This window comes from Lycorma delicatula, chromosome 3, assembly GCF_047948215.1.
Source record: "Lycorma delicatula isolate Av1 chromosome 3, ASM4794821v1, whole genome shotgun sequence".
NCBI lineage: Eukaryota > Metazoa > Arthropoda > Insecta > Hemiptera > Fulgoridae > Lycorma > Lycorma delicatula.
In genome coordinates this window covers 82,282,351-82,296,657 of record NC_134457.1, presented here as the reverse complement: position 1 = coordinate 82,296,657, position 14,307 = coordinate 82,282,351, and the positions used below count along the sequence as shown (strand labels likewise).

The window sequence follows — 14,307 nt, the reverse complement described above, 5'->3', positions numbered from 1 at the left end:
AAAAATTACTTGACTTTGGTGTATAATATTCACTTATCTATATATAATACACTGTTGTCATCTTTCTGTCACGTACATTGCACTTTTTTTAATCTATTTTAAAGTTTACTTCCTCTTCAATTAATCTGTTATTCCTTTAACACATTTGTATTTCAGCTGAAAGAGTAGTCATCTGTGAGTTTTAGGATCTGAATTTTCTTCTTCTTGCTTATTACTCTGGCCCCGTACTATTCTTTGAAATCTTTATTAATTACAATTTGTGATTTGTTTTTTCTTTATTTTTGTTTTGTAATCTTTGTCATTGGTTATCACAATGTAGTTGATTATAATTTATCACAGTTTTGCTTTTATCTTGTTTATATGTTTTTTCTCATTTTAATTATGCTTTTTAAATTTTTTTTTGTGAAGTTGTGTTTATTTAATGTTTTTAATGATTATGCAATTTCAGTCTGGGCTGACCCCGTTGCATGTGGCAAGTTTTATGGGATGTATGAATATAGCAATTTATTTGCTGCAACATGAGGCTAGTCCAGATGTGGCCACAGTCAGAGGAGAGACACCATTGCATCTTGCAGCCCGAGCTAATCAAACCGATATTGTACGTATTCTTCTCCGTAATGGAGCCAGTGTGGATGCTCGGGCTCGGGAAGAGCAGACTCCATTGCATGTAGCAAGCCGTCTTGGTAACGGAGATATTGTCATGTTATTGCTGCAACATGGAGCGAATATAGATGCTACTACAAAAGATCTCTATTCACCATTACATATTGCGGCCAAGGAGGGACAGGATGAGGTGATAAAAATAATTGACTTGCACTCACATATGCACATACACGTGCACTCCATACAAATACACAGTTTTGATTACTTGTTGAATTAATGATTAAATGTAGTACAAAAAAAAATTACTTGATTTTTTAAAATGTTTCATGAATATAATTGTTTTTATTCCCTTATTTTGTGAGTATATATTTATGATTTTTAGTTATCTTAACATATCGTTTAATATATGTATAAATATAAGATAACAAATAAATATCAACATTTAGGAAAGCATAATACTTTAAACAGACATATGAGTATGTTTGTATGCAAAAATATATTTTTTAGTTCTGATTGAGTATTTGAAGTTGTATGATATGTATTATGATACTATTTATTTGGTTAAATTTGTCTGCATGTTAATAAATGTTATTATGTTTCCAAAAATGTTATTGTAACTAGAAATGATTTTTAGTTAGTTTTAAATGGTTTTTTATTGCCGGTGTTTTTGAGATGACACCGCAAATATTGTTTAAATGTAATTATTATGGTATTTATAGACTTTTATTATAACAGTTTTGAGGGGAAAGTAGTGAATGGAGTGTTAAAAAAATTTTCTAATTAATGCTACACATCTAATTTAATTATTAAAAACTAAGTGTTATTGTGAATTATAATACGTAATACAAATTGGATAATGAATTTTCTGAAAGTGACATAATTTTATGTAAATGTTTCATGATTACTTACCTTGATTTAGATTAATATTAATTGATTTTTTTTTGATAATAATTGCTTTTTTCTCTTATTTATTTGTTTATTATAATTGAGGTAAGATTCATTATAATTGGAATATATCTTGTATATTATCTTTAACATTAAAGGACCAGTAATTAAATATTCTGTATTACATTTTTAGCTGGACAGTGTAGAAGATCATTATTTAATTTTTGTTTTTTTTATATCTTGCAGATTCACTGATTTATAACTAGAAAATTATATGTAAATAATTTTTTCTAAATTTTCTTAATCTGATGAGAAATCTTTCTATTAATGATCGTAATTAGTAAATTCTTATATTATTTGGATTTTTTATTATAAAACAATACTTAATTTTTGCAAAGTATTATTACCTCTTTTATAGAAGCTTTTCGTATTTCTGATAGCAATTTATACATAGAATTATGTGTTGGTTTTTCTGGTAAAAGTAGATTCTAATTTATAAAATTTACTTTTAAATCTACATATAAAAGAGGAACATTTCAATAGTACTTTTGTTTTTGTAAGGTTGCTTCACTATTGGTAGAAAATGGTGCTGCATTGGCTGGAACTACTAAAAAGGGTTTTACTCCACTTCATCTTGCAGCTAAATATGGTAATATCAAAGTTGCTCGATTGTTATTACAAAGAGATGCACCAGTTGATGCACAAGGAAAGGTTAGTTTTTAAAAATAATTTGTTAAAATTAATTTACTAAGAAATAACTAATAAACTTAAACAAATCAAAGTAAATACTACATTTATATTAGGGGTGGGGGTGTGTGTTGTATATCTCTTCAGTTATTTTTTTTACTTGCATTAAAGAATTTTGATGGAAACCTTTTAAAACTCTGATTATATCTTTGCTACATGACACCTGAATATTTTTGTTAGCTGTTTTGAGTATTTAAGTTAAAAAAATTTACCAGCATTCATCATCTTCATTGTCTAATTAATTTTGGCTTTAAAGACCAACTTAAACTTATAGGTTGATTGTCCTCATTAATCAGAGGACAATCAACTTATTAAAGGATTATGACCCTAAAAACAGATGTTCAGTATTTACGTAAGAATCCAGTTTGTAGTAGTGTGTAAAAAGTTAACAAGTTTGCTTACAACTATGTAGAAATTTATATGGTATAGCTCTTCTATATAGGAATCAGAAAGATGGTTGAGTTTCTTGATGACGTGAAATCGGATTATGAGGAAAATAAAATTTTCTGGTGTATTACAGAAAATAAAAATTTGGCCAAGATGCCACCTGGAATGATCTATAAAGACTTAGATAAGAATTTCTCGGTAAAACATCTTTAAGAGGATAAAACTGGAAACTGTTTCCAGTTCATATTTAAAGTGTTGTGGAAACATTTTAAACAAGAGCATCATGCATGCATAGGACAAAACATTAACTTCAGACAGCCATTAATACATTCTGTTCAGAGATAAAATTTAAAATTTTATCTATATAAATTGCACAGGTGATTACAAATGAAATATACACTTTTGATAGCTTATTAAAAATGTATTTTTTAAGAGTTGAGATAGTTACTTACATGATTATATAGAAGAGTTATTTAAGTTTTTATTTATAAATGTTCAGTGTGTGTTCTCTCTGTAATGTGACAGATATAAATATGATAGTCGAATTCGTCCCAGACATGTGCAAGCATATGTCAGTCAACAGTAGCAACAGCATTTGTGATGCGTTGTTTTAAGTCGTCAATGTCAACAGGAAGGGGCAGTATAAAAACTTTGCCATTTACATAACTCCATAAAAAGTAGTCGTAAGGTATTAAGCCAGGACTATGTGGTAGTCGATGCTTAAACACCATGTTTTCCTCACTTGCACGGCTAGTTCATCATCTGGGAAGACATTCATCCAGATAATTTCTGACCTATGGCCAATTAGGCGGTGCTCCATCTTGTACAAAAACGAAGTTGTAACTGTTTATTCCAGTCATAGATTGATTTTCTTGTTGGTGGTGATCTACCATATTTTGTTCTGAAATGTCGCTGCACGATAGTAACCGATTTTGTTTTGGCTAATTTGAACACACAAAAAGCTTTCTCTATTGTTGTAGCAGTCATCTTGCCAGACTGGTAACATACCATATCAATCATTGATATTAGCAGGAGAGCAGATATACCAACATAAACTTTAAAAGATTCCCTTTAAAACCCTATTATTTATGTATTCACATGCACCAGTTTAATTTTTTTTTAAGCTTTTTTAATCATTTGTATATTAATTTACAGATAAAAAGTTTTTTTAAGCTTCAAAGAACTATTAAAAATATAAAGAGGCAAGCATAAACCAGTATTTCCTTGAGTAGAATTAGTATATTGACTAGTAAATAAAATCTATTTAATTATGCATATATTGTTCTAATTTGTTTTATTTAATGTACCTCTCAGTTTTAAAAATGTTTTTCATTTGAAGCCTGTTTTGTTTTCAGAATGGAGTTACACCATTACATGTTGCTTCACATTATGATCATCAAAATGTAGCATTATTATTATTAGATAAAGGAGCATCGCCACATGCAACTGCCAAAAATGGACATACACCTCTTCATATTGCAGCAAGGAAGAATCAGGTGAGGTTTATGCCTTTTTTTAATCATAGCCTTTAATTTTTTGTACTTTTTTATGTCTTTCCAATAAATTATGCAGATTTTAAAGAATTAACACCATATAAAATTAATTAATATAGTAACTACACTATTTTTTGTATGATTAACATCATAATTAGTGAAATGCTCAAGCTAAGAAGTACTAATACTGTTACTGTCTTTTTCTTTCATGTTGCAAGTGTTTTCATGTATTTCATTTGGTAACAGATCAGTTTCTTTAATTATTAAAATTTAAAAAAAAAATAGTTAAAATTGTTGAGAAAATTCATGTACTCTTTCACTAACGCTTGATTTAAGATACAAATAGTACGAAAGCCATCAAGAAAGATAAAATAAAGCAATAATTCTGTGAGCATTGCAAAATATTTATTGCCTTATACTGCTATATTGACATTGATAAAATTGATTGAAACAAGAAATATTGACTACTGTTATTTAATAGCATTGTAATTTTGATCAGAAGACAGATCAAAAAGAATGATTATAACTGTTTTCTTAAAATACATCTGGTAGTATCTGGTGTATAATTTTTTTTTTGTGACTTCATAAAGTACATAAGTTATTGTCTGGCAGCCATTGTATGTGTTATTATAACACATGCTTGTTTCATTTTTATTTTGTACCTAATGACAGAAGCTGTTCAACAGTGTTATACCATTACAACATATAAGCAAATTACAACGTATACTCTTACATAGCAACACAACATCTTCCAATATTTCTCCTTATATTTGCTCTCGCTGGTGTTGTGATACCTTATGAAACACAACCATAATCCAAAGTGGAAACTATTGTGCTGATGGGTGGATGGCTCTACATAGTGATTCTCGAACTATGTCCTCTGTGCACCTGGGTGTACCCAATTGTATGTAGCTCTAATCTCTGTACACATGGGCTCTATAGAGATGGTCCTATCCTTGATATTCATGGGACCAAAATTACTAATCCTGAAATAATCCCTATGATGATTGGTGGTCCATTTGAAAAAACCACCACATGAAGTCGTGTGAAAAGACCTCATTCAGCTTTGTCTGATGAGGATAAGAACTTTATAGAAGATAATATTAGGTGATAAATCCCATCCGCAATATAACATCACATTTATATTTCTCCAAAACAATCAGGAAGGTGGCTTCTTTCAAAAGGCCTCACCTTTCCTGATGAATAAAATAATAATTGATGCAAGTGGTTCACCAAAAAACGTCAGGAAATTAAAGACAGATTGGTGCTGGTTGAGAGTACCAATCTCTCACTTTTGTTCTGTTCATGACGAACAACCTCTCCAATATGGGTGGTATCAACATAAAAGCGGTATGCTACAAATCTTTGAATTCCAGCTGAGGAGTAATGTTTTGTCAGGATCTTTTTTTAGTTCGATGTTATGAGATTGCCATTGCCATTGAGCTTCCTCCACAAGTTTTTATAGAGGTGAAACTTATAAAACATCAGTGCACAGTGGAAGAGCCTATTCCCTCTCTTTTACTAATATTCCTTGCCTTCTTGTATCACTGGAGAAAATAAGAAGAGTGGGTTACCTGTCGGTTTGAGTACGACCATTCATCCTCAACCCGTGGTGATGTTTCCAATTTCAAGGGTATGGACACACTACAACATCTTGCTTGAAAATTACAATATATGCTCTATATGCTAAAGAGGGTCTCAATGATATTAACTGTCAGGAGGAAGAAAACTGTGCTAACTTTGGTGGATCATATTTAGCTCTCCCAGCATTTAAAGAAGAGAAGGCAATTTTCAAAATTTGTACTGTGCAGAAGCTATCTTTTCCAGCCGCATGAAGAGCATATAAAAAGACAGTGAACTTCTGGAACCTGGTTAAACCAGATTTCTGTTTTGCCACCACTACATGAAGGAAAGCCATGCAAGTACAGGTCGACAATTTAGATCCTGCAATTAGAGTTAAAACAGTTTGTTCAGATGTTATTTGATCAGTATGCTTTGCTCACAGTCACTTTTTCTGAACTAATTAAGAGTTTAAGCAAGAAAAAGGGTATTTTTGCTGGAAAGACCAACATTGGTTTACTGAAACCACTTCAGTTCGTACACCATCAAATAAATTACCGATGCACCAACAGTGGAGCAAACCACCAGTAGATTCCTATGAAGGGATCTCTTAAAAAAATTGTTGCATGGTAAGGTATCTCCGGCCTCCCAGGCTCCCCCACCACCATCTCAAGGTCTCTTCAAGGATGCGGAGGCCGATGAAGTGCCTGAAGAAGCAAAGCTTTTCCTAAAAGTTATCAATACCCAAATGAAAAACCTGGATAGTATTTGACAAATAATCAGCATGCAGAGTTTTGTATATTATAGAAAAAGAGTATTTTTATGGGTACAAATATTATTCATTGGAATGTTTGCGGTTTCTATTCTCGTTGTGAGGATACTGAAATCCTACTAAAGGAAGAAAATTCTTTATTACTGTGTCTGTGAGAGACCCACCTCCATCCCCAGGATAATGTGTCCTTTTGCGGTTATGTCTATGAAAGATGTGACCATCAAACTGAGGGTTAGTATGTGAAGGTGTGGCGGTTTTTCTGAAGGAAATTGTATTAGCCACCCATGTTCCCCTAGTGACAACATCTCTGCAGTCTCAGTGCAGATATTGATGCCATTTAAAATGAATATCTGCAACTTTTATCTTCTACCAAATTGCGATATCAATGGCGGATGATCTGTCCATTCTGTTTTCACAGATTCCTTTACCCTACCTAATAATTGGCAGTTTCAATGCCCATCACTATTCACGGGGTTCATCATCATGTTCTTCCCGAACTATGTACTATAGTTGATGTACTGAGGCAGAACTTAGATGTCTGGATATTGAGCGATGGGCTGTACATGTTTATGTCATTTTTGTCAGGTACATTTTCATGCATCGATCTGTCCTTGTCTTCAGCATCTTTACTCCCACGTCTTACCAAACAATTTTTTATAAGTGATCACAGACCAGTTGTTATCTCAGTTGGTAATAGTGATTTGCCTCAGAGTCAGTCATACAGATAGGTGATTTGAAAAGCAGACTGGATCACATACAAGGATTCCTTTGTGCAATACAAAAAGAGTAGTAGCATGATCCACCAACGTGCGAAGTTTACACACCTGATAATTGATAGCACAAATAAATTTATACCATTAACATCTGAAAAGCTAAGGCAGCCTGCTATTCCTTGGTGGGATGAAGACTGCAGGAGTGCACTAAGAGATCGCCACAGGGCTTTAGGTAATTTAAATCAAAGGCCTATGACTGAATTGCTCTGCACCTTTTGCAATGTGAGGGTTGTTTGCCATCAAGTGTTTTGGTATGCTAAATGGAAATCATGGCAGAATTATATCAATACCATTTCTTGAACAACTCCATCATTGGTTGTGTGGAGAAAAGTTCAGGTCATGATTGGATCAGGACAATCTCTGCTGCTGATTGGACTGAAATGCAACAGCATCCTGGTCACTGCACCAGTTGATGTGATGAACATGTTTGGAAACTCATTCAAGTCACTGTCACTTACATCATCATACTGTCTTGAGTTTATGAGGTTTAAGTTGCAGACAGAAAATATCGCATTTGTTATCAGAGACTCATGAAGTTAATTAAAAATTCTCTTTTCTTTTGATGAGCTAAGGTATATGCCTTGATTAATTCCTGTGACACTTCCCATGGAAATGATAATATCAAGCTCAGTTTGTTATCTCACTTCCCATACTGCATTACAACATTTTTTGTCTATCTATAACAAAATATATTCTCATCAGGTTTTTCCAGTTTCTTGGTCAGAAGCATTGATAATTCCCATACTGAAACCTGGTAAAGATAAATTGTGCCTTGTCCAGTACCTTGTCCAAATTTATGAAATAAATGGTAAATCATCGTTTAGTTTGGTACTTTGAGAGAAACATCCTAATTTTCCCGAAACAGTGCGATTTTTGCCAAGGTAGAGTTGTTTATCGATCATGTAGTTGTCTTGGAATCTGTTATTCAAAACACCTTCTTACTTCATTAATGCCTCGTTGCTGTATTTTTCGATATGCGAAAGCCATACAGCACGGCTTGGAAGGGAGGAATCTTAAATACACTACAAGAATTTGGGGGTATACAAGGTAATCTCCTTCCATTTTTCAGGGGTTTTCTAAGTAGTTGGTTCTTTCAAGTTCGAGTTGGAACAGTGTGTCTGAAAATTTGAACTAGAAAATAGAATACCACAGAGAAGTGTCCTTGTTTGCTGTAGCCATAAATACTATAACAAACTGCATGTGTAAACTTGTTATGTGTTTGTTATTCATAGATAATTAAAAGCTTTTATTTAACTCGCTTTAGGAATAATCAAATCTTGCAACTGCTATATCTTTTGATCTATTGTATGAAAATCAATGAAATTTGGTACACGTATGTAACTTCAATGACAATATAGCACTACGGTGTCAGAATTTGATATGACCCGCCCCCACGTGCTATCCCTACGCTAAATTCATGCATTTAGTTGAAAATTTTCATTTCTCATGAACTTAAATTTTCTCAAATCTAAATCTTTTTCATTTCGTATGAAAATGATTGAAATTTGGTACACGTATGTAACTTCAATGTGTAAAAATAAATATTTTTACTTTTTTTTGGTCTTAAAAAGAAATACAAAAATAAAAAAAATTACAAAAATATATTTGATTACATATAAAAAATTATTTTTTAAAAAAGCTTTTATTTAACAAATATTAATATTAACATTAATAAAAAGAGGAAAAAATTAGAAAAACCCTCTAAAAAGTAAAAAATAAGAATTAAATGAGAATTTTAAACAAAAAAATATAATATATTAACAAATATAAAAATGCACTGAAAAGTAAGAAATAAATTATATAAATATCTAATTTTAAAATTAAAAATAATGAAAATATTTAGTTAAATAAAAGCGTGGCACAGTTTTTATAATTTATTTAAAACAACACAACATTTATTTTTACAACAATTAATCTTCATTTTCATTTTCAATAATGACACGAGGCGGAAAGGTCTGCTGGAATATTTCTTCTTGAATATTAATTTTTTTGTCTGGATTCTAAGATATGTTAAAAGTGGGAGTAATATGTGGAAGAATTCGTGCTTTTAAGTGATAAAAGTAATTAAGCGTTTCAAGAATTGTCTAGCATGATTTTTTATCTGCCTCTTAATCATTTGTATTTCTAAGATTGATTTATTATTTATTTTAAGAAGTTTTTCACTTGTTTTGTTTTTATGTTATTTATTTTTCTGTTATTCTTTATACTAAAAGAATTATGCCTTCAGTTAGTGTGTTTGTATGCATATTTTGTAATGTTAGTTTTATGTTGGCAGATGGATATTGCAACAACATTGCTTGAATATTCGGCAAATGCAAATGCAGAATCAAAGGCTGGTTTCACACCATTACACCTTAGTGCACAGGAAGGTCACACAGACATGGCTTCATTGTTAATTGAGCATCAAGCTGATGTTAACCATCAAGCAAAGGTAAGATGATTAAATATCTAGTCTACTCCCTCAGAAAATGAATAGATGTGTTGAATATCTATAATTAACTTGAAGGGGAGAAAGCTCTATGGCAATTACCTCCTCTATATTCCATTTAATTCTGGGTAGCACCCTGTAACAGCTGGTGATGGATTTTAATGTATCAAATTTTTTTTAGTGTGTGAAAAATACCATCCCTGATTTTGGACTTGAACCCAGAACCTATGGAGTAAGGTAGAGATGCTTCCATTCTTCCATGGGGATCTGATAAATCAAAATATAATTTTATTACGCATAAAGATTAATTAATTTTACTCAAAGTCTGTATATTAGTTTTCAAGAAATTGGTCCATAGTCATCTAACCAACCTTATTTTAAAAATGCCAAGTTTTCATGTTTTTTTTTTTGTCCCGTATCTATGAGAGGTTATCTCAAAAAAGACTGTTTTGTTGTAAAAAGATTTATTCTGAAAACTTTATAAGTATTTTTTATTTCTCTTAAACTACACACCTTATACTACTTTTCTATATAATCACCACATGAATTAAGATGTTTATCGTAGTGATATACCGCTTCAATATACCCTCGTCGTATTCTTCTGCCACCAGTCCATTTAACCATTGATTAACAGCAGTTTTAAGTTCATATCACCTGCGAATTGCTTACTACTCAAAGGTTCTTTCAATTTCCCAAACAAATGGTAATCAGAAGGAGCTAAGTCCAGACTATATGGTGGGTCATAGTAAATTTCCCATCCAAATTTTCTCAGTAAATCACGTTGAACCCGCAACACGTGGACGTGCATTGTGCAGCAGGATGATGCCGTCGATCAGCCACCAACATTGCTGATTTGAATGGTACGCCTTAACTTACATAGTTTCACAGTAGGCTTCTGCATTTATAGTCATTCTACGCGGCATGAAATCAGTCGGCAGTATGCCAAACCGATCCCAAAAGACTGTGGCCATCTGTTTGCATCCAGATGGCTGTGGCTTGTTCTTGTTGGTATGTTAGTGATTAAGGATTGAGTATGGTTAGTGATTTGTGTGTAGTACAAAATCCATGTTTCATCACTGGTAACAATTGAATTAAGTAACTCATCATCTTTTTCTGTGTAGCGCATCAAAAATTCCAAAGCAGATCCCATTCGGATTTTTTTGTGACACCGTGTTAAGATGTGTGGCACCCAATGTGCACAAACCTTCTGAAGCCTAAATGGTCATGAACAATGTGACCAATAACAACTCTTGAAACATCAGGGAAAAGAAGGGCCAGGTCAGGAGTCATTGAATGACAATCTTTTCTGATTTCAACATTGACACATTTCAACAAGTCCTCGGTGATTATCGAGGGCCTTCTCGAACGTTCTTCATCATGCAGATTAATTCTGTTATTTGTAGACCTTTCACACCATTTTTGGATGTTTCTTTAATTCTTTACATTATCACCATACACAGTAACCAATTACCTATGAATTTCAGCTGGCTTAACATTTTGATGGTTTAAAAAACATATGACTACACATATTTCAGTCGGCAGCAACATCAACTTTCCTATTCATTTTATAACACAATAACTCACACCTAATCGAAGATACTACAATGCGGCAACTTACAGATAACAATACAGTGTGCACATTACTAGCGTGGCCATGAATGACACAGCTTTGCCAACTTTAAGGATAGAAATTTCCCAGTGGTCTTTATTTTAGAGATATCCCTCGTAGTATCCTGAACAGATGAAGGATCATTTTGTCTTGTCAACTGTTTATTCATGATCTGTTTATGTCTTCACCCACTATGTTGGCTTTAAATACAGTGAGGTTGTGTATTCAAAGATCATTTTATACCTAATGTCAGAAGAAATTGAAGAATATACAAAGAGGATTGATAAAAGAACATCCTTACCTTTCTAATAGTATTTTTTTGATCAGGATCAAAAAGAATTTCACACAATAAGGTGAAAGTACTGACAAACATTTTCATAGGTTCTTCTCCAGAAAATGATACTCTTAAGAACAAAAAATAACCATTTGGTGATGGAGCTTTTACATTCACAAGGCTAAATTTTTTTATTTATTTTGAAATGAAAGTAAGACATCAAAATTAGGTTTAGTTAACTTGAATAATCTTTTTCAACTTTTAGGATGTAATACTACAGTCAATCAAAAGTTATAATATTTTAAATGTTGATGCAATGATTTCAGGCTAAAATAACATTTAAGCTATAATTAATAAAAGCAGATCTTACTGTTTAGTTATCAATTTCATACTGCTACCTTTAAACTTTTGTAGTGTTTGGATTATGACATTATAATAAGCTATATGTTAAAGTTCAAGAAATAGATTACAAAACAATTTCTTTGCTGTTAAAGGTTTTTAAATTTGTATATACATTTTTTTTCTTATCCCAGTTCAGAGATTTTTCATGTGCCAATATGTGCAATATTTGTAAATAGATACATTTACAAATATTAATATTCTGTGTTATCTGTTTTAGTTATGAACTGTTAATGGTCAATGTACAAATATTTATAACTACAAAATTATATTTATCATATTGAAAATTCAAGTTTATTTACGCTCATGAATGTTCATTACTAGGCACAATCACTACCTGCTTGGTAACATTAGAAATAAAATAAAATCAGAAATAAAATTAAAATTTAGAATAGTTTTTAATTAAAAAACTATTATCTATTAACTATTTTTGTTGTCTTGTGGTAAAAACTTTATCACTATGGATTATTAAAAAATCATTTTTTTATGCAAGTACTAAAAAAAAAGATTTAGTCAATCTTGTGATAAAAGTAAAACAAAATTTTGATAAACATTAACCAAATGATAAGAAATAATTATGTCCATCTCTTGTACTTATAGATTTACCATTGTGTTACTGAAATGTTTTACTAGAATATTTCTTGCCTCCTGTATTTACAATTAACTTAGATTTGCAGTAGGCAAATTGTAAAATAACCAGGATTAAGCCATTTTTAAGTCCAGCATTCAGTCTCATCTTAAGTCTTGCAGACTCTATATAATAACTCCTCAAAAAATAATGGAGAGATTACAAAAATAGATTGATCAACTTAAAAAGATAAAATTCTTAAATCAAGTTAAAGTGATTTTCAGTCATTTAGGATGTATTTATTTAGTTCATTAATATTATTCCTCACCTCAAATGAAAGAATTATAACAGTGTTCATTGTCTTGGTTATGAATCCTTCATTATTGTCGTATATATAAATTGTTTGACAAAATTATAAAAAAATTTTGAAACTTTCTGAAAGCTATATATCAGGGCTATCCCAAGTGTTATCTTATAGCCGATTGGTACGTAAGTGGTTCATGTAATGTAAATTTTACTAGTTTTGGGTTGCCTCAAGGGGCTGTGCCTTCATATCTTTTATATCTAATTGAAAAAATGATAAAATAACAATGAAGAATTGCAAAGTCATTTCTTTTGCTTTAGATATGGTTTCTAATTTTTAATAATCATGCATGGTTAGTTTTCCTGATGCAGAAAAACGCATTTGAGGTATTAAAAAGTGGTTTGATTGATTATACTTTTAATATAAATTTATCTAAAACCAAATTTGTATCATTGTGGTCAATAAATTTGGTTAATTATCTGATGAATTGGATAAATAATTATGGATTATAAGAAATAATTACAACTATCCAAAATTTATTAATCTATCAAACAACAAATATCTTGGAGATGTAATTAAGAAAGCGTCTTATATGGGATAATTTTCACTTTTTTCAATCATTGAATTAAAAACAGTTTTATAATCTGCTAACAATTTCATGTTTCAGCTGTTGTTATAAACTAATTTGAACAGTAAAAGGCCAAAATTTTATTTAATGAAATATAACTCTTTAAAACTAGTATTATGTATTAAATAACACCTCATTTGTTCAGATTATTTGATAACAACAGCCGAGAAAAGGACAAAAAAGTGGAGTATTTATTTAAGTAATATGTAATTAATTTGGATATATTCCTATGAAAATAAATATGTTTTAAAAGAAAGGATTTTATTATCTTGAAAAATTTAAGTATTTACTTTAATACTCTTGGCTATAGTTCTTTATATGAGCATGAGAAGTAGCTGATGTAGACATGCTGCTTGAAAGGGTTAGAAGTGAAAAAAGAAATGTTTTTAAAATTTTTTGAATGTTGCCTCTAAGGTGCTAAAAATATTTACAAAAAAATTCTGTATTGTACGATTAAAATAAACAAAAGAATTTTATCAAAATTGTATGAACAGTTTTCAAATACTTAAGATTGTGAAATTAAGTTTTTTAAAATAACTTTTTAAAATAATTTTATTAAATTTACTCAGTATTTACATTGATATAAATATATATAAATTTTATTTTTATCATATGATCAATCAATTTTGTGAAATTTTAATTTCAAACCTTGAAGTAAAATTTCAAATTCTTAGAACATCTACTTATTTTTCTAGTTTTTATCCTTGATCACAGAAGTAATACTGGTGGATATAAAAAAATATACTTCTTTTTTTTGAAAATTTTTTTTTTTTTTTTTTTGTCTTCAGTCATTTGACTGGTTTGATGCAGCTCTCCAAGATTCCCTATCTAGTGCTAGTCGTTTCATTTCAGTATACCCTCTACATCCTACATCCCC

At 30.9% G+C, this 14,307-nt stretch overlaps 1 protein-coding gene across 6 annotated transcripts in view; it reads left to right on the top strand.

Moving 5' to 3' along the window:
• The window catches only part of LOC142321739 (uncharacterized), a 448,717-nt gene that overhangs the window by 321,365 nt on the left and 113,045 nt on the right, over window positions 1–14,307 (top strand). For all 6 annotated transcript variants that reach the window (XM_075360075.1, XM_075360074.1, XM_075360072.1 and 3 more), the window contains exons 9-12: window positions 449–793; window positions 2,050–2,199; window positions 3,978–4,118; window positions 9,496–9,651. In XM_075360075.1, coding sequence (XP_075216190.1) covers window positions 449–793; window positions 2,050–2,199; window positions 3,978–4,118; window positions 9,496–9,651 — 792 coding nt within the window. The remainder of the gene's footprint in view (window positions 1–448; window positions 794–2,049; window positions 2,200–3,977; window positions 4,119–9,495; window positions 9,652–14,307) is intronic.